Source organism: Limulus polyphemus, unplaced genomic scaffold, assembly GCF_000517525.1.
Source record: "Limulus polyphemus unplaced genomic scaffold, Limulus_polyphemus-2.1.2 Scaffold1274, whole genome shotgun sequence".
In the NCBI taxonomy this organism is placed as follows: domain Eukaryota; kingdom Metazoa; phylum Arthropoda; class Merostomata; order Xiphosura; family Limulidae; genus Limulus; species Limulus polyphemus.
Genome location: NW_013666884.1, coordinates 127,422 through 151,341, shown reverse-complemented (window position 1 = coordinate 151,341; position 23,920 = coordinate 127,422). Strand labels below are relative to the sequence as shown.

At 34.6% G+C, this 23,920-nt stretch overlaps 1 protein-coding gene across 3 annotated transcripts in view; it reads right to left on the bottom strand.

Annotated features, from left to right (window-relative positions):
* Positions 1–830: 830 nt before the first annotated feature.
* Positions 831–23,920, bottom strand: part of LOC106462882 (PWWP domain-containing protein 2A-like) — a 30,581-nt gene continuing 7,491 nt past the window's right edge. Inside the window, exons 1-2 of one of the 3 annotated variants that reach the window (XM_022390282.1) lie at positions 17,325–17,410; positions 831–3,386 (exon numbers count right to left, since the gene is read on the bottom strand). In XM_022390282.1, the coding sequence (XP_022245990.1) occupies positions 1,331–3,160 (1,830 nt within the window). In that variant the 5' untranslated portion in view covers positions 3,161–3,386; positions 17,325–17,410 and the 3' untranslated portion in view covers positions 831–1,330. Of the gene's footprint in view, positions 3,387–17,324; positions 17,411–23,920 lie in introns of those variants that run through there. The other 2 variants (XM_022390283.1, XM_013922848.2) reach the window with 2 other exon arrangements.

The window sequence follows — 23,920 nt, the reverse complement described above, 5'->3', positions numbered from 1 at the left end:
TAAACGTTTTCATACAATTTCCAGTATATGTGAAGGTAGAATGACGAATTATAATTTTAAATTACTGTAATTGTACAAGGTTTTATTAACGCGTGTAAAATGTTTTAAGCACAATTTATACCTAAATCATTAGATTACATTCTGCTAACAATCTACCAAAAAGAAATCGCTAGAATTAATAATTTATTTATTGAAATCTAAATTTGTTAGCTTTATAGTTTAGTGATTGTTCATATTCACGTAGCTTCTTTTCCCCCAACGACTATCCTTGATGGCCAACATATATAAACATATTTGAAAACACGTCAATTTCTTTCAGATGATATAAACTTCATGAATACTCAGAAGTCTATTTGTTTGTACAAACATACCATGACAAGACGACAATATATTCACACATTTTTTATTAACTACCAGCGGAAAAAATCTAGTCTTCTGAGGCATCAAGACTTATAAAATTTCATGTAATACGTCTTAACTCTATTGACATTAATTTTTGGTTTATTACATGATAGCTCTAAATTTTCAAGGCATATTAATATATGCAAGAATTTAACATATAGGAAGAAAAATTTCATCACTTATATTTTCTACGTCTATTACACAAACACGTTAGTTATGTGTTACCAATTATACGGACGCACATTTGTTGCCTGCTTTTAATTCAAATAGACCATTATTTTCTTAGTTGTCTTCTATTATAAATAATATTTTAAATAGCGCTATAACTTTCCACAAACTATCCCTTCTGTTGATGGCTTGTGCTATTTATTTAGTGATGTGATTTATGGCAACTGCTCAGATATTTATACAGGAAAGGCTACTCATTCTTGGATATGGAACTCTCGTTTAATAAATAAACGTAACATCAAAAAGTCAGGAAGAATTACAAATATTTTACAGATTATTTACATTACTGTCCGTGTAAAACTGAACTACATTATCGAAACACTGAGTACTTCACCCACAACATTATGATGGAAGAGCTGCGTAACAATTTACAATAAAACCATAAAAAAAGGGCACGCATGTGATCTGTTTTGGAAACTTTAGTCAATTAGTGCAACACATTCCTTCTCTACTAATAATAGTCACTCACTTGGTTCACTGGTTGTATATAATTCATGACTGCCTACCTGTTTTCTGAAACGTGAACACTTCAAAATAAAATCTGATCTGTATGTGTGATTACATATACCCTGTTAAACGTAACACCTTACTGTATTCTTGTGCAACAGCGTAAATAGAAAACTATTTATTTTTAAGTATGAATTTTTCATAGTCTGATATAATTGTCGTTCTAAGAAACGTAGCTTAATGCTTGTAGTTTCTATTGCACTGGAAGAAGAGGCCCAACTTCAGATGGTGGGAGACGAGAGCCAGACACACACTGGTGGGCCTCTAGAGTAGCCTGGCGAATAGCCTCCCTGTAAGGACCCCTTTTCTTTTTATTGTAACGCGCCTTGAAGTCATCTATGAAGGGGGTCAATTGGTTACAGGGCATGAAGGACGAAGTGGGTGACCCAAACCAAGAAACGTGAGCTTGCTGACTTATAGTTACTCCGTTGTCTCTCTGTGATACTGTGAGAGCCAAAACTTTTCCAGGCCACCACGGAAAACCGTGAATTTTACCCCAAACAATGTCCCCTATCATCATTTCTCTGCCACTCTCTAGTACGCATTTACTTACGCTATGAGTACTAATCCTCATCATTAAGGGTTTAAGGTGGTCCATTTTACGAAAAGGGGAAGTTGCATGCTTTGGGAAATCCGGGACGTCCCCATTCTCACTTCCTGAACCAGACCATGTAGCATTTCCTCCAGCGCTGCCATTTGAATCTTCGTCAGGCGCCTCACAATATTTGGGGCTACATCGCATATAAGCCTTAGCATTTAGGCGTTTCAGGTTAATGGATAACTTCTGTCTCAAACACTGATTTTTAACATCTTCATAGTAAATACCCGGAGGTTCTGGCTCCGATTTTAAAATGTGACTTTGGTTATGGAACGACCGACTGGTCAGCTTTTTTCTAATACCATCTTCAATGGCACCATGATAATTCATAACACCATTTTCGTTAATATATTCATTCTCTTCACCTTTATCATTGGTGTGCAATAAGTCTTTGTGCCTTCGTTTTCTTTTTAATTTATGCTTATGATGATGCCCACTTCTGTGTTTGTGAAGATTGGAGTCACCATTATAAGTATTAGGACTTAAAGAGGAGAAATTTGCTTTACGTTGAGCTTCTTTTTTAGCTTTTTTCAGAGCTTTTCTTGCAGCCTTGGTACTAGCATCATCTTTTAGGGAAAGCATTTTGCGGTCAGGACTGTCCTTACTTGCCCAGCTACCTTCAGTATCACTTCCAGCTTCTGCAACTGGAGTGGAAGGCGGTCGAGCAGGAATTTTGAGCACCATATCTTTTCCTTGGGGATTAGCAAAAGAAATTTTTATGACAGGACTTGTTTTAGCTAGAGTTGATTTCAGTTTTATAGCAACATCACAATTCTCTACATTACTTGAGTTGCTTGGAGTACATATTTCGTCTTTACTGGCCATTATACCCTCAGCATCGATTTCTTCTACACGGCGATGTTTCTTCCCACCTCTGTGAATCTCAGGGTCTTCGGTGTTTTCTATGCCATCACCGGACTTTCTTTTACGCAAAATCATGCGCCCAGACAGGTCTGTGGAGGTAACAGCTTGGTACTGAAACTCGGAGGTCGAGATTGCGGGATCCTCGTTACGCCATGTTGGATTTTGATTTGTCTCTAGTGTATGATTACACTCACTGGATGATGTAGATGCTCTTGAAATGTTTAATTTTACGCTATCTACATTTTTCACCTGCCCCCCTTCGTTTTTAAGAACAGTTCTGTTTGACAGACGACCCTTTCCAGCATTACTAAATTCATTGTTATTGTGAGGATTGAAATTCACCACAGCCTTACCAATATTATATGTAGAAACACTGCTACGTTTATGAGTATTAGGGCTAGGTAAGACATTAGAACTACTTATTCCACTACTGGAGGTCACCACGCTAGATTTATTGGCTTCTGGCAACCGTCCCCTACCATTCTGTACATTTTCCGAATTTTCATTGCATATTGAGCGGCAGTGAGAACAAAGTACTTGACGAGGACGAAGTCTTCTCATGCGAACATGCTGGTCTCGTCCACTTCGTGCAAGCGGGTGCCGCGACTTAGATGAAGCAAGTCCTGTGTGCAAGTCTAACGAACCGCCATATTGTTGGAAATACGTGTGTCTCTGTCTTAAAGCGTGTAATTTGTCAGCCTGGTCTTCTGTTCCTTGAGCTTTCTCTTGCTGCTTTTCTGTGACTGAATCCCATACTTTCAAAGCAGGAACATCAAAAGGGCAGTTTCTGATAAAGAAAAAAAAAGAAGTAAATTATCCTATTTTAGAAAAACGTTAGTATACAAGTGCAGAGTACAGTAAAATCGATAAATACTTAGTACATTTTCCGTAACAGGTACATAAGAAATTGCATTTAAGGCACTTCTACAAAAGAAAAACTGCAGAATGCACCAAGTGTATTGTAAAAAAATGTGTAGCAATATCCATATCTCCTATAAGGATGAACATTATTCTATGAAAGGAACATTTGTTGAACAAGTTATATTTCATATAAGTGCTCATTTACACACTACACACACAATATATATAACCTAACATTAATCATGCTCACATTTCAGCTGAACATACAGATGAAGATACAAAAATGCAATCTTCCCTACCTAATCATGAATTCATACACAAAAATATGTTCCAGGAACATACATTAAAGTACATGCACCTGACATATACCTACTGAACAAGGAAGTTAACTGGTACATTGCATATAAAAGTATATTCTGCATCGTCCTTAATTTAATAAGTAGAAAGATGAAAAGTGATGAAAATTTGGTATTATTATACCAAAGAAAATATCACAATCTTATACTAAACAACAAATCAGCAAAAGATTGCAAACTGACTAGACATATATTAACACTTGCATGATAGCAGATATTGTCCCTCTAACACCTTATAATTGTATTTCAAATACCTCCCAAAGACAGAACTGCATGTAAACATAAACACTGGTGAAACCTATATTGGCTTTTCTTTGTTGAAAGTTTTTTCATGCTAAAATGTTTTTCAATAAAGTTGTCCAGTATGTTGGAGACAGACAACTAAATAAAGAGATTCTGCAACAGAAAGTATAATAACCCTTTCAAGTCACTGTACTGAGATATGCTGAAAAATTTTCAGCTAACAGCAAGTAAATTATGCTTGTAGTGTATGGATATATGCAGAATATGATTAAGGCAAAACCTTAAATTTTGAAGAAACACATTATTAAAATATTATGACTGAGCACTTAAGAAATTTAAGCCAAAATTAACCAGATATATTCACATTTAGTTTGTTTGTTTGTTTTTGAATTTTGCGCAAAGCTACACAAGGGCTATCTGCACTAGCCGTCCCTAATTTAGCAGTGTAAGACTAGAGGGAAGGCAGCTAGTCATCACCTACAACTCTTGGGCTACTCTTTTACCAACAAATAGTGAGATTGACCGTCATATTATAACGCCCCCACGGCTGAAAGGGCGAGCATGTTTGGTGGGATGGGGGATTCGAACCCGCAACCCTCAGATTATGAGTCGAGCACCCTAACCACCTGGCCATGCCGGGCCTCACATTTAGTACTGTCCCATTTAAAAGGCTTCTTGTATCTCCAATGTTCAGGCTAATAGATGTTTATGTAATAGAACAAGTTTAATAAAATATTAACTAACTAGCTGAATTACCCATCCTCTGGAAAGAAGATATGTAAATTCATGTTTAATGAAAAGCTATCTTAGGGCATGAAAAATTGCTTCCTTTATATGTAATTGTAAAAAAAAATGCCCATAAAAAATGCAAAACAAAATCTGCAAATTTGCATGTATCTCCAAATGGACCCAACAAACATTTATGCCAGATTTGGTAAACATCTATCTACAGGGGGCAAAGTAGTAGGAAAACACCCATCAAAACTGCAAAATGCAAAACTGAAAATTTGTATGTACCTCCGCAAGGACTTAATGAGCCTTCATACCAATTTTGGTGAAAGTCCATCCACACCCTGTGAAGTAGTTACATGGATACACAACAGACAGTACTATTATATTTATATAAATATCATTTTACCTTTTTAGAACTAGAAACTTTTTTTCAGAAAAAATCCAATAGAAAAGTGTAAATTCATTACCAAGGAATATATTTTTGTATTTTCATAATTTCAACTAAATTACATGATTGAGACTTAAATATCTACAGACATGTGATACACAGTTGTTAGTAATAAATGTGCAACTAAATTAGACTAAACTGTTTGAAACCCAGAAACATAACACAACCCCAAGATTAATGCAATTATACAACCACAGCATTTTTTGTATAATTTACATGACTGCATAATCAGTCTGAATTTCTGGACTTATAACTTTTGACTTAGTTTGTTTCTTGTTACTGGGTAAGTGGTGCCTGCTGACCAGTCTGATTAATGGCTGTCTAAAAACTTCTGAAGTTTAAAAGTGTATTTGTTCTTATTATTAAATGCAAAATAAGTGTTAAATTGCCATTGATGATGGATTGCATAAATCATATTCTTTTAAAAGTTATTGTTTTAACGTTTTTTTGTTGTTTTTTACTTTAGGTAAGGGTTGCATAATAAAAAAAAATTCCACATAATAAATGCATATTAATTATTTTTCCTATGTTAGTAAGAATTTCATGAAACATGGTTTCAAATTGTTGTCAACAAAATTTTAATTTTATTTTACTAACAAAACATGAGGGCCTGACATTATTATAGAGTTAATTATACATAAACACACTTTCAGATATCATGGTTTGTTCATTAAAAGCAAAAAGCTACAGAATGGGCTATCTGTACTCTACCCACCGTGGGTATTGAAACCCGATTTTTAGCATTAAAAGCCCCATTGACTTACTGGTGGGCCAGAAATCACGGGTACAAAAAATGTTTAGCTGGATTAGACAAATCAAAGACAATACACATTATCATTATACAATTAATTATGTACGCACATATTTTAGCTGCCATCCAAAAAAATGTAAAACTTTAAATGAGGTAAATAAAAACAATGTTATCATATGATGATTGTTGGTACTATTGCTGTTCTTCAGCATAGATACTGTTTTAATAATTTGGGGCCCAATTTGCAAAGTTGGAGTACCTATATGCATGTGGTAAACCAAAGATCTTAATAAGAAACAGTGAGTAACGAGTTCAGAAGGTTAGTAGTCTGTGTTCCCAAAAATTTTGGTAGTTCTGCAATCCTGAACTAACCCAAAACAGATGTATCCACATCTTTACGAGTTATCATAGCAAGCAACTGATAATAAACATGTTTCAGAAATTGCAACCCATAACTTGTTCAAAAAAGAAAAATTGGTGAAATATAAAGGTGTAATAAAGTTTAAAAATTATTTTGTCTACTCAGTTGTGGAGGTTGTTACAGTTGTTTGCTCTCCAAGCTATCTTTGCCATCACAACTTTGCTACCAATTTCACTGTGTACCATTACTATGAATAATTTGTTTTTATAAATATTCATACATAGTTCTCTACTTGTGTTTGGGGGGTGTAACATGGGATGGAAGTAAATGCATTTGCTGATTTAATGTGAAAGTGCCTTCACTATGATATAGAATGGCAGAGCTTAAATAAACACAAGGAAATTTTATTTGCAGAAAGAACCTGAAAAACCAGCTACAAACATTATCTAAACAACAAAAGTAAGATACAATCAAGACACTATTGTAGTTAGTACCTACTTCATCCTGGTACTTCTCATCTTTATGTTTTTATTTATCCACACCTTGGTTTAAGCCCATTAGTTCATACGTCAAAAGTAAAATTAATTATCAGTTTTATTTTGGCTGTGTGCACAACAATACATGAGCCAGAAGGTTTTCAAAATAAATTATACCAAATGGTTTTCAAGATGTGCTGTGAAAATCAATCAAAAGACATTATACATATCTACAGTATATGTAGATAATGTAAGATATGTAGATAAGATAAGATGTGCTGTGAAAATCAATCAAAAGACATTATACATATCTACAGTTTATGTAGTTATGTCAATCTTACCACCTTCTAAGATGTGCTGTGAAAATCAATCAAAAGACATTATACATATCTACAGTATATGTAGTTATGTAAATCTTACCACCTTCTAAGATGTGCTGTGAAAATCAATCAAAAGACATTATACATATCTACAGTTTATGTAGTTATGTCAATCTTACCACCTTCTAAGATGTGCCAACAGGATTTAAGTTCTACGGAGGCTTAGTTACAGATAAGAATCAAAATTTTTTATACAAGCCATTTGTGAGAGAGGCAAGACTGTTTACTCAAAGTTATCACTGTATATTCCATATATCACCATTTTTAGTAAATACACTGTAGCACATTATCATAATGTAACTTCATATCTTTTTGCAAAAAGTAGAGCACATTTATTAGCATACCAGGTTACATTACATATGTACTGTAAAACAGAATATTGTCTTTATTTTTTTCTGGGAATGAATATTTACAAGTTTGTGGTATGCAGGAATACCGTGCATTTTCTACCTTATAATTTTCATGTAGAATTTTCAATATTGTTCATTTATTCTCAGTCTTTGCATAACATGTGGCCAAGAAAGTCATGTTGATTTCATACCAGTTGCCTTTGTTCATAGTCATTCTATTGAGGTCACATTTATACTTCCTATAACAGGCATGGCTGTAACACTGCATGTTACGTAAGAATGTTGACAGTGGGTACCTTCCAATGGTAGGCCAGGTGATATCTTCATGGATGGTTACAGACTCCTCAATGTTGGAATGAGAAAGACAAGTCATGTGAGTACTGCTAGTTGCTATGGGTAAATCCTCTGCAGTATTACTGCTATGAACTTTCAAAGAAATGTAACAAACATGTCAAAATTGAAAAAGTGCCATCTTACTATACATCCAACTACTGTGAAAATAACTGTTAGTATTGGATGCCTTACGCCAGGAAATTAATTTAGGATTTCCTCTTAAGAATAACACTGGTTAATTATCCTGGGAATATACACAAGAAGGAAAATAAAGACCTTACTTTATGAAAAACTTTCAAAGGGACAACACTTATAGGTATTTAGCAGTCAAGGATTTAAGAGAGGCTGAAACTAATATCTTGAAGGGTAAAACTTCATCTTAGCAGTAACCAACTGTGCTTTTTACCAGCTGCAGCTACATTAAAAGTTTACAAAATGAGGTGAAATGCAAGTATAATTTTCAAAGAAACCCAAATATTGACAAGCTTGTTTTTTTCCCAAACACTGACATTGCTTAATTCGGTTTAAATAATTTTCATATTAGCTTTGACTACTAAAGATATACTAAAATACACTGCCAAAATGAGAAATAAAGTACAAGTTTATATTAAGTAAGAAAACTTTTCTTACAGGATTCTAACTATTTGGCAGTATCTATTGTGTTTTAAGTTTGTTACAGGAGATATGTCTGAAAACTTTCTTAATTACCTGGACACAGAAAGGCCCAAATCTAGGTTTTCAATTAATGGATGGAAAAAACAAATGAATATCCTTCCCATCATGTTTCTATTTATTTATTACTTAATGTCTCCACTGCTTAGAGCCAATCACAAGTAAGATATTTCTTTCATCCAAAACCACCAGAACTCCAAAATGTTTGTGTGTGTGTACTCTTTCATTGATATCCATGTGTATCTCATACTTCAATTTTTCTAATAATCCAACAGTCTTTACAAATATTTGCACTATTTTAACACTGAGATCCTTTATATGGTATATTGAGGTAAAACTGAATTAACTTTAAAGTAATGAGAAAGATCACTTAATAACAAGAGGTTCAACAAGATATTTATTATGAAGTAGTGCTGCAACTCTTAGTAACTGAATTTGTAAGAATGAAATAAAAAGACTGGACACAATGTAACAAAGAAATGAACAATCTTTATCATATCACACATCATACACAAACAATATGTGTATTTGTTTTTATACACACAAAATAGTTGCTTGTACTGAATCAGGCCAAGATCATCTACTACATTCCTTACATTACAGGTAACACAGGATATTCTGAGCAGGAATATGATGTTCATACACAAAGAAACTATGATAGACTATTACTCTAAGGCTGCCAAAATTAAAGAACTTTAATGAACCTTATGTAGAGAAGGAGTTGCTCCTCTTATTGGTTATAAACATATCCATCAACCACATAGAGATGATGATCAAAACAATCTTGAAAGCCAGAAAAGAGAGGGTAGGGGCTTCAATGGTAGGTTTGACAAATTTACTGATATTTAAGCACAACCTTGACAACAGGAAGTGCAAGTGTTTGAATCTTGCTTTTAATTATATATTTTTTGCATTTCTAATGTTAGAAGAGTCTGAAGTGGAGAAACTGGAGCTCTGATGTGCCAAGTGACATAAAAAATGAGAATTTGTTAAAGGTTTCTTTTTTGAAATTAAGAAGTTATACCTTGCATAATATAAAAATTTAATGTTAACATTTTGTTACACTTTAAGTAAGTATTACCAATACATACTTACCTTCCCTCACACAAAGCTATCTCAATCTTCTTTCTGCCCTTTAAGCATTGCTAAAAAATGATCATGCTCAGCACACCAGTCTATATATCCCACCAGTTTTGCACCACTATTGAACACGTACATGGCATATGACTACTCTCCACCAATAGTGTTGCACCACCTATATTGGTGCAGCTTGCTCCCTCTGCTATTCCTGCTCAATCCTCACTTTTTGAGAATTGGCAGGATCTAAAAGAATAACTGATAGTGTGGAGGAAGGGTGGGAAGTGCATAAGAAAATGTTAACCTCCTCTCACACAAAGCTAGAATCCTGTATTGCAAAGGTTGAGGGACCAGTATATTGAAACCAAGTAGAAAGCAGCCATCCAGAATGAACGCACGTGCTCCAAGATGAACTGAAGCACATATGGGGTACCGCACTACTTCTGTAACAGGTATACCCTTCACACTGAAAGAAGGAAATGAACCTGGTACAGGCAGAAAAAAAAGGATGTGCACAAGTGTAATTCATTTTGAGAGGTGCAATCCATAGTAAAAAACAACCTAACTTGGCTACTTATATACCCAACCTCAACCAGACAGACAAGGTTCCACAACTCGTCCTTGGCATTAGGAGGTTGAGTATCAATCAGGCAAAAACGAAACTAGACTAACATAAACAATATAACTAGGGCATGTGGACCATGTTACATATACACATGACCCCAACCATAAGTAAACAGAGTATCATATATCAAGTAACCGGAATTATGAAGAGGATGTTAGCATGTGGCTGAAACCAGACAAACTCTCAAAACCATCATAGGAGCAAAAAGTATAACAAACTGAACTTAGCATTATGGGGTCATGACATTGCTTCAACTGAACCATAAGAACAGGACAATATTTTTATCCGGAATTAAGAGCCAGAAATCTTAACTCACCCAACTGTAAATGCAAGGAAGTGACATCCTGTAATTGGAATTAAAAGGAGGATGCTCAACCATAGGAACAATGTACATTCATCCTGTTGCCAGTATTACAAGGCAGACAAAGCCCCCTAAAATCAACTATAGAAGTAGGGAAGAAACCACCTGTAACCAGAATTAAGGAGAAGGGGGCCTCTACTGCACACAACCATAGGAACATGGCAGTGTTATCACAAACCCAGTATTACAAAGAGGATCCCACATAGGCAGTCCTGCTCCAACCAACAACTGTCCAACTAGGAATAATCATCCAAGGGAAATGGAAGGAGGAGAACCAGCTTTGCCATCTTCTCACTGAGTGGATAAATGATAAGTTAAAAGACTACAACATGCTCAAGAGGAAGCCTCCATGGTCCACCACCCCAGGAACTGGGAGGTGGTAAGGACTCCCTTGCTACACTTGGAGAAAAAGGGGGGAGTAAATGTGGTAGGAAGTCTGGAGATACATCACACTGAAGAAAATGCAATGGGTGTCCATGATTCCCTATTTTGAAAAGCAGACCATCCCCGATTTATTCAATCAAGAGGTTGGTAGGGATGGGCAGAAATCCCCTTCTGCTTTATTCATGAAAGTCCATGAGTGATTGTCCACAATGGAGTGAAACTTATGAATATTGAGAAACATATGCATATACCACTGAGCATGCCACTAGTGGTCTTGCAGAATACCTCATCTCTACAGTGAACATTATAATGCAACCAGTAAATAGTGTGGGTTTGAAGCAAAGCATACCTGACCATGCAATACCTGCCACAGAGTGGGATTCCATTAACAGGGGTAAAAAAGAAGAAAAAAAGAGAGGATTTCTGGAGAAAAAAACAACAACAACAACATGAATGTCAAAGGAAGGAAGGACCAGTCTTAATTTAGGATGACAAAAGTGGAATGTTAGAGGATTTGGGTAACATTAATGCCATAAATATGTGATTGATGACATCTGGAAGCAAGGAGGAGAAGGAAACAGGACTTGAGAAAGAGATGGTATCTGGAACATGTCAACAAAGGTTTAAAAGGTTGATGGGAAAGGGCTTAAAGGACCATATTGAGATCCAAAATAAGCAAATCAAAGGAACATAGAGGACAAATGACACCAAAGGAGCATAGAGAAAAATGACAGGGGAAGACAAAGCCTTACAAAAACTTGGAGAAACAGAAGGTGTTAGACAAGGCCACCCAATAGACAGACACAGTCAAAGTGGGCAAGCCTTTGTCAAACAACCAGGTGAAGAATTGGGAAAGATGAGAAACAGAAGGGTAGGAAAAACAGAAACCATGTCAAAAAGATCAAAGGTAAAAGGTGGACCATTGACTTTAGTAAATGGACACGGAAGAAGAAAAGAACAGGAAAGAAAAGATGCAACATGTGGAGTCAGTCCCTGGGTTGAGGCAATGGACCTGACAAAAACCATGCGTGAAGACAGAGGGTGATGACATCCAACTGAGAGAGAGAGGTAAGGGTAGGAGAGTCTGTACAAGTAATGGTTGGAGCAGTGAGAACTATGGTTGTGCCATCCACTACAGAGACACCAGGCAGGCTAGACATGGAGTGGTTTGGATTAGGGATAGAACTTTGGGGAGGAGTCGATTAAGAGGGTAAGCATAGATGTGACCCCTTCAATCTTGACTGAATATGTTCACTCCCAGAGTTAGTGGGTGTGGAACAGGAGACCAAAAGGGAGGAAGTTTGATGTTCCAGTGGGTGGTAAAAGCATCGATATGAGGTGTTCCCAGCTGAGAAGACCTGAGGATCAAGGGACCACTTGGAGAATCTAGTTGGGTTGAGATAAATGATCTGCAGCCAGATTCTGGGCACCAGGACCATGACAAGCTAAGACAACCATGTGGTGATTGTGGGCTCAGAAAAGAAGATACAAGGTCTAAATGCACAAAGACCTGGATTTGGTATACCCTGCTTGGTGATAGAAGTGACCAGTGTGGAGTTGTCAGAGTGTACTATAACCACCCTTCACTGCAGGAGAAGAAGGAGATGGGACAAAGCCTAACAAACCACCATAAGTTTGAAAATGTTGATATGGAGAAAGCAGAACCCCGCCAATAAAAGGGCGGTCCAAGGGATCTGAGTAAAAATTCCATTAATCGAGGAGTGTCCACTGAAAGGAATGCGTATGAGCTCAACCCATGGGAATGAGAGCTTCCAAGGAAGCCTACATCCCCAAAAGAGATAGAACCTGTCAAACTATGAGAGAATGTGAGGTTAGGGCCTTGTGGACTGCTTGCTCCATATCCCAAAGATGAAGAGGAGATGGCTGAACCCAACTGAGGTTGGAAATAAAAAAACTCCAGAATGAATAAGGTATTGAATGGGGGTAAGAATGGACTTCTCCACCTTTTTCAGGAATCCCATCCATGCTAATTTTTGTTGGAGCAGACAAGTGTGGTCTCTGGACTGTGAATGAGAAAAAGCAAGTAGAAGCCAGTTGTCCATGTAATGATGAGTGTAAAGACCCATTGGGTGAAGATGTTAGGCAAAAGTTTTTACCACCCGACATAACACATATAGACCCAAGATTAGTCCAAACAGTAGGGCCCTAAACTAGAACACTCAACTTCTAGCTACAAAGAACTGTCAACAAAGTGGGTACTGCGGGGACAAAACCCAAATTGTAGAGTATTAGGAGAAAAATTGGATTTTAGTATCAAGAACATAAGAAATGTAGCTGAAGCAAAGTTCAGTCCTATAAATTGGAAAGAAATTAAGATGTCAGTGATGTTGCAATGAAAAACATTAAGTCCTAAACTGACTAAAATCAGGATTATAAGGCACATAATTGACAATAGCAAAAAAACTTATTCAGGTAGAACAATAAATTAGATGTTACTAACAGGAATGATATGTAAAGTACAAGCTATCTAAACATACCTAGTTAATCAATAACACTGTAATATCAAACTGACAAACTACTGAAATATATCTAGTCTACAAAGTAATAATATTGGTGTACTTTGGTGACAGATTTTCTTGTAGGCAGATTTTGTTAAACAAGACTGATGTCTGTAGGTTTACTTTCTTCTTAGAATTCTTCTCAAGAAGTCGATAAGCCGTCTTAACGTTGTTAGAAAAAGAGAGTCCAAATTGTCTTCTCCTTGATTATATTCTCCCTCAGGCACATTGTCAGGTTGAAAAGAAGAAATTGCCAGCTGAAAATTTGAATCTAGCTTCCTGCAAATTAAAACCTGTATCTTTCCTGCAGATAAGATCAAACCCAATTCCTGGGAAGTCATACCAGTAGCAATGTTGACTGTAAAGGGAACTACCATAGGTGATATGATTTTGAATCAATAATTCATACGAAGTTCTCATATAACAAGAAATAATGCAAATAAAAAAAAATAATAATAATAAAATATATATATATACTGTTGAAACAATTGAATACAATCACAGTAAAACTGTTGAAAAACATTTGAAATGACAAATAAGCACAATCATAAATGGTAGCCGCATGCAAAAAAAACACACACGCCTAAACAAAACTGTGCAAATCGAGAAACTGAGGATTGAGCAGAAATAGGAGAGGGAGCTAATCATGCCAATATAGGTAGCTCAATACTATAGGACGAGGTAGTCAGATGCTATGTACACATACATTCAATAGTGGAGCATAATTGGTGAGGTATATAGAATGGTGCACTGAGTATGAAAATTTTTTCAGTTATTCTTACAGCACAGAAAGAAGATTGAGATAGCATTGTGTGAAAGGAGGTAAGAACATACCGGAATTATAAATATGTTTTCATGCCAACTTCATTGACATATATTGATAATGAAGATGTTAAATTAATGTTTTAATTTAACACTGTAGGAGGTCATGATTCACAATATGGTATGGCAAATACAATTTCAGGTTTTATCTCCAGAAATATTGAATACAAGACTAAAGAGGTTATAATTTCATTGTATAGGTTACTGGTAAGCTACATTTGGAGTATTGTGTCCAGTCTTGAGTTCCTTAGCTTAGAAAGAACATTGAATTATTGGAAAGGATTCAGAGGAGGGCTATTAGAATGGTGCCTGGGATAGAAGGGTTATCATATTAGGAGATATTAAGATTTCTGAAATTGTTTTCTGTTGAAAAAAGAAAAGTTAGAGTGGATCTGATTAAGGTATTTAAGTTTGTAAATGAAATTGATAGTGTTGATGCATCATTTTTTTTTCACATTCAATGGTGAGAACAATAGGACTAGGGCACACAAATATAAATTTTGGCAAGGAAGGAGTCATCTTCAGCTAAGACAGTTATATTTTTCTTACAGGATGGTTTGCCTCTGGAATGTATTGCCTTTGGATCTTTTGGAAGCAGTAAATTTTAGTGAGTTTAAGAAAAAGCTTAATAACTATATGAATGATAAGGGCCGGCTTGAAGATTTTTATTATAATATTTTTAAGTCTATTTATTTGATAGTTTTAGTTTAGTTTTGAGAATGGGACAGCCAAAATGGACCAATTGTTATCCCTAAACATTATGTTATGTTACGTTATGATCCATGCAAAATAAATGTTATAGCAACAGAATTAACACAGACCAAATACAAGCAAACAAAGAAAACCTTTAACAATAATAATTAACACATCAAATTCTTTAACATCAATAACAAGAAAAACCCTTTTATTAATAAAAGAAAACTAAATATTCACATATAACCCTTCATAACTTAAATTCAAAAGAAAACTCAAAACTGCAACCAATATACAATCCCAGAAAATAAACCCTTCAAAATTACAGAAAAGAAATAACATAAAATAACCCTTTAAAAAATAAGATACAAATATATTAAAAGAAAAAAAAACCTTTACAAAATGCAGAAACAAACGAGTAAACAAAACACGTATAGTAAGAGCAACAAACATTAAATAAATCATCATACATAAAAGAAAATAAAACATAGTTAAATTCACCCTAAAGGACATACCATTACAAACTATACAAAAAAATACATCTAAATTATTTATAATATACATACAAAACATTGTAAAATACCCTCTCAAAATGACTACAAAACTTCAGTTACAAAATAAAACCCTATAACAGTAAAACAATACAAGCATAAGATATAACCTTTTAACATAGAACTACAACTAAAAAATCTTTAATAATAATAATCAATACATAATTACATTTGACAATAATACATAAACACAAATAAAGGAAAATGCAGAGGTACTTATAGCAACTGTATACATCACTTTTTAACAAATGTGAAGAATACCAAGAACAAATAAACATACAAAATAAAGAAATGGCAGTGATGAGGTTTGAGTCTCTTCAACCTTATTTTAGTCCAAACAGCAGAAGCTATAACATAGCTGTAGATGTCCAACTATTTGCAATTTTGTCCCTGATTATCTCTTTGGACTTAGCCAAGGCTCATCCAACATGAACCAGATTTGTGCATAGCTGACAAACCTCTTCTTCTAACCCTATCAGGACTATGGTGATGGTGGATGGGATCACTGGAAGGTTGACACTTGGCTGCTCATCCAATGATGGTACTAGGGCCCCATGTTTCACCACAACAGTGGTCTGGTAATCCCTGCAATGGTTTTGGTGAACCATCAAAGTGGAAACCACTTCATTAATCCTGAATGTCCTTTCCACCATCAGTGATGATGGTGTTGCAGGCAATGTAGTTTTCACAGCTATGCTATAGAGTTTCTTTAGTTTTTGAGGGTGGTGCCAGCAAGCCTCACCAGATGTCTTGTCCCTGCCTTCCCAGTATTCAATGCTGTGAAGGCATTTAATTTTGGGATGTATTAGTCCCATCAAAGTGGGCACACATCTGATATCTTTATTGAGAAGTAATTAGAGAGCCTCCATGGTGACCTCATAAATGACTCCCAATGCCATGAAAAGCACCTGGACTCCTTCACTGCCAATAGTGCTGCAGTTAGCAGCAGTGGCTGAGCTACTTGTAGGTTCAGCCCATATGGAATATAGGTGGTTCTCTGTGGTATTATTTTCACATCTGTAGTGATCACTCTTTCCAACAAGGGCTTGTATCTTTTGGATGGGTTCATGTCTGATTGGCTCCAGAAGACTCAGAATCAGTCCAACAACCAACATGGTAAAACCTCAAATGTCAGATGCATTGCCCAGCAATGCATCTTCATCAATAGGCTCTATTGGATTGAAGGTCAGGTTGGTTCCAGGAGTCTTCAAGTCAATAGGGAAGCATCAGAAGAACTTTGAGGTCTCAGCAAACAGGAAAATAGCACTTTTGTTATACAAAAAAATGGGAAAGCCAAGATGGTCAAGAAATCAGTCTTAAGTAGTAAAAGTCCAGATTGAAAAAGGAGATTGTAAGCACCCAGTTATAACCATTAGTGTTTTCTAAAAATTATCTTTAGAGAGAGTAATTTATAGATTACTTTGGTCAAACAATATTTCTATAGGCTTCACATGTACTCAATTCTATTTGCTCATAGAAGATATATCTGTACTGTAGCCTGTACTGAAACAATGTTAAGAAAATACTAATAAAATTGTGTTTTTACTAAATATTTCATTCTGCACGATTGAAAATATTCCATCATAACAATATAAAATACAGGGTGCACAAAGATTACATTTATTATGATATCTATGCTAGCATCTGTAAATTTCATTTACTACCAATCAATTCACCCATTCATAAATATTTCAGTTTGATTCAATTTAAATATTTTACACTACTCTTACCAAAAAACAACAGATAATACCATGTTTTTCTCAGACATAGTGCGAGTCTCTCTGCTACTCTTATCCTTCCATGAAAAATCACCTACCTGCCAAATATTTCAAAGTCTAGTATTAATGAAATAACAGGTATGCTGTACCTTCATATAACATCTCACATGTCAGAAAACACAATTAACTTAATATTACAAATTCTTATATACAGATCAAATTTTTTTCCCATTCATATGATGGTTAATGGTTGTTCTTTGTCAATCAATCCATTCATATACACACACCTAAAAACCTCGCATATCTATATTCATACAAGTATATTACAACACTAGCTGGAGTACCTGTCCCCTGGACAGAAGTTATGTAAACTTATGATTAATGAAAGGTTATCTTAGGACATGAAAAGTTGCTTCCCTTATATATGATTGTAAAAGCTCAAAAACACCCATAAAAATTACAAAACACAAAATTTGAAACTGAAGTTTGTATGTATCTCCAATTGGGCCCAAGAAACCTTCATGCCAAACTTGGTGAAAATCCATAACAGGGGGTGAAGTAGTGGTAAAAACACAAAAATGCCCATAAAAACCACAAAATGAAAATTTATATGCATCTTCCCATTAACCCAATGAGCCTCCACATCAAATTGGGTGAGGATCCATCATAAGAGGGTGAAGTAGTGGTAGAAAACACAAAACTCAAAATTTGTTTGTACCCCTGCATGGACCTAATGAACCTCCATACAAATTTGGGGGAAGATCCATCCACACCCTGCAAAGTAGTTACATGAACAAACAAGATAGTACTATTATATTTATACAGATTCTTATATCTTCAATACATGTTGTCATACACACACACACATTAGACTTAACAGACTGCATGCCTATAGGTATACAAATGACTTTGGTAACCTTCTTGGGTTACATCACAGTTAATACATTTTGAAAGGCATGATAGAGTATTTTACTGCCCTGTAAGTGCTGTTGAACTCAAAATTTTTCTTTTCTGGCATCATAAAATAAATAATCACTTAGAAAATCCAACTAAACTTCTTATAAGTCAGGATTAATATTTGTGGTTTTACTATAGTATATATATCAATATACATTCAAACAAAATATAACTCCCTCGCTGCATGTGGAGAAATTAAATGCCCTTCCAGCAGGGGCCTATTATGAGATTTAGCTTTTTTACTTTAGTGTTTAGTCACAGTTATAATAGGTCCGGTAAAAAAATTTGGCCAAAGGCCAGTCTCAAGCTGACCCTTAATCTGCCCCTGCCTTCAAGTGCATGGGGAAAAATCAGTGAGGACTGTGCAGTATGTTCCCTAGAGTTTTCACTACTCAACAAGTTTGTGTTAGTTATTCTCTAAATACATTTGAAATTTTGTCTCAGAAAATCACACATTAGCTTGGATGAGTTTTCCAACTTTTAGCCATTATTCACTTGTGCAAACAGTTGATGGTCTAGATATTATATCTACTAATGCAAGCTGTCCTATGTTAACAGAGTAGCTATCATCTGATATTCTTTGAATATCTCTTATAGTTCAGTAGCTCAGAAAGTAAGGATTTCACATCCCGTTCCTCTTGCAATGAACAAACCATCCTAACTTCAGATAATTGAGTGATAATCATGAAGTACAGTGCATACACTATATAATCAATAGTTGAAAAAGCAAGGATTGCAACATCCTTTCTGATGAGTTTTGAAACTCTAAGCTATTATCTTCAGTTATGCAACCTATTGATTTACTCGGTATTAAATCTACTGGTACAAGCCATCATGACACTCAAGTAGAAATCACACAATGTAGTGCATGCCCTGTATAGTGAACATAAGTTGATAGCTTTGATAGCAAAGATCATCACCTGCTTTATGTAATTGACTTTTTCAACCAAATGACTACCATAGCTGCTGGTTGATTGAGAGGTAATCATACAATGTAGTGCACACATTGTACCTTACAAAAGCACAAGACAGCTTGACATCAACAAGTTTACCAAGCATACACTTAACAGTTTATATTACCCACTCAATCAAACCATCACACTGGGAGTGATAAAACAAAGTGTGCATCACTCACTTCACACAACTAAGAGCACACTTATATGTTAAAGTTAGATCCCTGATTGCTGTGGAATCTCTTGAAAAGCTCCAAACCAAGCAACCTAGTGCTTCAACAATTTATCAGCCCTAGCCCACTTTGGGAAGTAGTCAATGACTACAATTATATACAAGTTATCTCATTCCATACCAGTGATACCCAGGGGCTATTCTATATAGGTGAAAACCAACAATTCTATGCTGGAGTTTACCTTATTTACGCTAACTTTTTTTTTGGATACCACAAACCATAGTGTTGACACCAGCACTGAACATCTTGATTGGAATGGAGTCAAATGTTAGAACAAGTGCAGGTGACACCTTGCTCTGAAAAGTCTGGAGAATCTTGTGCCTCAGAGTTCTAGGGACCATTAGCTACAACAAAGGTTGAGAACCACATCTCAACATAGTCCACTTATTTTACCTTTCAGTGCCATTAGTCTCACCTACTGGTCAGATAGCTTCTATTGGCAGATGTCATCTACCAATGGTACCTGTAGTTTCTCTCTAATGTTCTTGGGCTGCTTAGACCAGAGTTGGGGTTGGGTTACTCTGGCTGGTAAAAAGTCTGGAAGTCCTAAACATATTGCTCCACCCAGTCTGGTATTCAAAAGACTAAATCTTGGTGTTTGTCTTAATACATACTTTTCAATCTTCACAAATATTGTTTAATTTATCTACTTCCTAAATTTACATAGGTGTCTCAAAAGGTCTATATCCAAAATGTTTTACCTAATCTTTGATCATTGTTTCTTACCTTACTTTTCTGTTTTGATAGATAAGTGTAATTTCCATCATTTGCTCTACACCCAAGTGGGTCTGCTTATATTTCGATTCTAGCTTTTCCCTTCTTTCATCAATTACATATGCTATTACTTTCAACTCAGTAATCTATATCTTAGCCACATGTAGTGATCATAGTCTGTGTCTTATTCTTTTCTGTTGCTAATACTTGTTCATTTTATTATTTCTCTCTCTTCCACTAATAATTTTTCTTTCAATTCATTTAGCCTACTTACCGATATGTTTTTTATAAGTTTCATGTAATAGACCTTTACCCTTAGACAAAGTATAGTATTCAATTGTTAATTTTCTATTTTATGAAGCATTTATAGCAAAACTTTATAGAAAATCAACACCATATTACTATATTACAAACTTGTACCAACTTCAAACCTAATGTGCACAAAGATACAACCATTGAAAAGTTGAGTGTCTATTTTTGTGAGTGCTTTGTTTTATCATCTAAACAAGTAACCAAAAGCACTGTTCTTTATAGATCTGAAGTGTCATTCATCTTACCACTATCCACAAATGTGAACAGTTCTCAGACAGTTTTCATCTTGTCAGAAGTTTATGTCAACTACTGGCCCTTCTCACCACTGCCTATAGATATACATATATATATAGGTGTGGATATTTTTTATTCAGAATTTTCACAGATTACTGACCTGGAACAAATTTATTGTGAGCATGTGATCGATACTTTAGTTCTACCTACACTTACATATAAGCTTGTGAAACCAATCTACCTCACTTACATACAATTGTGTACATATATGTATATCTAATACATTGTTATCAAACTGTACTGACTTGGCTGTATTGTTTTGCTTAGGATCTGATTATTTTCATTACTGTCTACATACATTATGTGTATCTATCAGAACTTCTGCTGATGAAAAATATATATAAAAAGTCTATACACCAAGAAAAATTAAACAGTAATCATATTATTTTCATGAATAATCACATTTTGTACTTTTTGGTCTAAGATATCCTAAAAGTTATATTCTACACAGTGTACACAAAGTCTGGAACCATAGGTGATTTGCAGCTTTTCTTAATTTCAGATATGTGACTGATTATGGTGTTGTCAAAGCATGAAGAGGCCAAGTTAAACCTGCTGTGTGGCAGAGAATGTTGCTGTCAAATTTAATGCACATGTGTAGAAAGCGAAGATAAGGACATTTGAAACTATGAATTTGCAATGGATGTTGGATCATTGAAAATAACACAAATATGCTTTGCAGTATTCAAAGAGAATAGAAATACCATCTCCAAACTTGTTTTGAATTTCAAAAGCTGCATGTATAACACATTCTGTAAAATTTGATGAAGTGCCTATGGTTCCAGACTTTTTGGACACCCTGTATACAGATGGATTATACAGTGCTGCCTTTTGATTTTTATAATTGTAAATGCATAAGTGAAGTCATGCCAGTACTTAGAGTACTACTACTACACTGACTAATGTCCAAGTCTCAGGTGAAAATAAATGACTAGTTGAACATAACCTATTATCAAATTCAACTAACTGCCCAGCTATAGTTTTGTATTTCTGCAACTATATGTTACACCTATATAGTAATTCTCAGTTGAATCCACTTTAACATATTTACATGCACTTGATTTTTGACCTCATTCACAGTTTTAGATTAAATAATCTAAACAAGGGGGCTTGTACACTCAAAGAATCTCTCTCTCTGTGTATGCATATATATGTACACACACATTACATTCAATCTCAGGATTCCGTGATTTTCCTAGAATAAAAAAATTAACATTTTGCAACCTGAGCATGACAAAATTAAGAAAGACAAACTGAAATGTCATTTCAGTGTTTTTGCAAATTAAATTAAATAACAAATAAGCAAAGAACAAAACAAAAAAAAATGAAACAGCTTCTTCAGTGTTTGTGCAAAACAATTGATTCAAACAAATTACAAGATCTAAAATACCCAATAGGCAAAGAATGAAACATAAAAAAACAAACAGCCTGCTTCAGTCCATATAAAGAAATATAATAAAATTGGAAATTGTGCTTGGAGCTACTGCATCTCCTGAACTGAGTTTGAAAGTGCTACTAAATGAATTTTCCATTTTTAAAGACGTTTAGCCTTTATGTCTGTATTACCCCCAATTGAACATTATTCACCTTCAGAAAGTTTAAGCTTTCTCATGTGACAGAGAAACATGCTAAACTGAGTACCAGTGACAACATGGCACTTATATCAACTTTGTCCATACCACTGAGGCCTAAAACTTTTAGTTTTAGAAATATCTTGAGTTATCAGGAGAATAATATCAAATAAAACAACATAAGAGCTTTTTCTTTCAAATACTAACAAATCTGACTTGTATGAAAAGAAACTGATTAATTGGTTACATTCAGTTGTTTGATGCAAACCTTTTTTTTTTCTAAGCATAAAATATATATATTTTTAAATTCACAATGATAAGTCTGATCATAGATTTAAATATACATTCTTTGTTCTTTGAATGGCTTAAAGGCAACTGTTGTATTCTTGACCTCATTTTCCAGAGTTTCAATGTGACTTTGTAACTCTGAAGCCTGACTTTATAATGAATCTGTTCTAAGGACAACTTAGTCATGCCATTGATTTAACAGTTGTTAATAAAGAAATAACTTCTGGTATCAGAAAGGTAAGCAAGGAGGGTATGAAAGTAAAAAGTTTAGTGTTTATCATTTAAAAGGAACTCTCACAGACACAACTACATATCACACTACTATCACCTGGAACATACTAACGATTGTGGTATAACAATGATTAGAATGGCATCAATAACTATGAGCAATGCAACCACATGGGGCACTATTATTATTAACAATAGATATCTCAAGTTCTCAAATTACTACATATATTGCTATCAGTATTCTTGTTAAACAGTTTATATTTCATTAAAAAAAAACTATCCATTAAGCTTCCCACATATCAATAGTGCTTGAATTTGTAATAAAAATTAATGAATTTTGTATTTATATTATGCTAAAACTGAAAATTAAATTGTGGTACTACTGTCCATGTTTACACAGTGGTGAAGGCTGAAAGATTGACAACCACAAAATGTTTTCTCTTACAACATTTTAATCATGTCTTTGAGTATTCAGATTTTTTTGTGCTGTAGCTGCATTTGTTTATCATTCGTTATACTCTTATACGTTTTATTGTAATATGCATACTCTTTACCAATGTTTAATTTATATAAAAAAAAATGCACTTATAAATTAGAACTGGTAATTATACAGTTTTTACAATCAATAAAGTCTGTAAAAATAAGCTGGCAATTGTATCCCAATATATCAGATAAATGCAAAACCTGTAATTCTATGAACCAGTCAAGATCAGTTCTCTATCATGTCACTATGACGTCAGAAGTATGTCTATTACTCATTTGATAAATATAATAAAGAAATTTTAAATTTTATAAAAGCAAGTAGGGATTGATATATATGTAACCATGCTAGCTATAGTAATATAGTTTTAATGATACAAAAAGTATTGAAACAAGAAAGTGAAATCTACAAAAACTGAGTAACTTAAAATTCAAAATTTGTTTATGTAACTCAGGTTTTGTAGTTTTTGACTTTCTTGCTTCAATACTTTTTTTAGCATTAGAGCTTTACATATTACTAAAGCTAAGTAAGTTACGTATATATTGATCCCCACTTGTCTTTGTAAAAAAATTTTTTT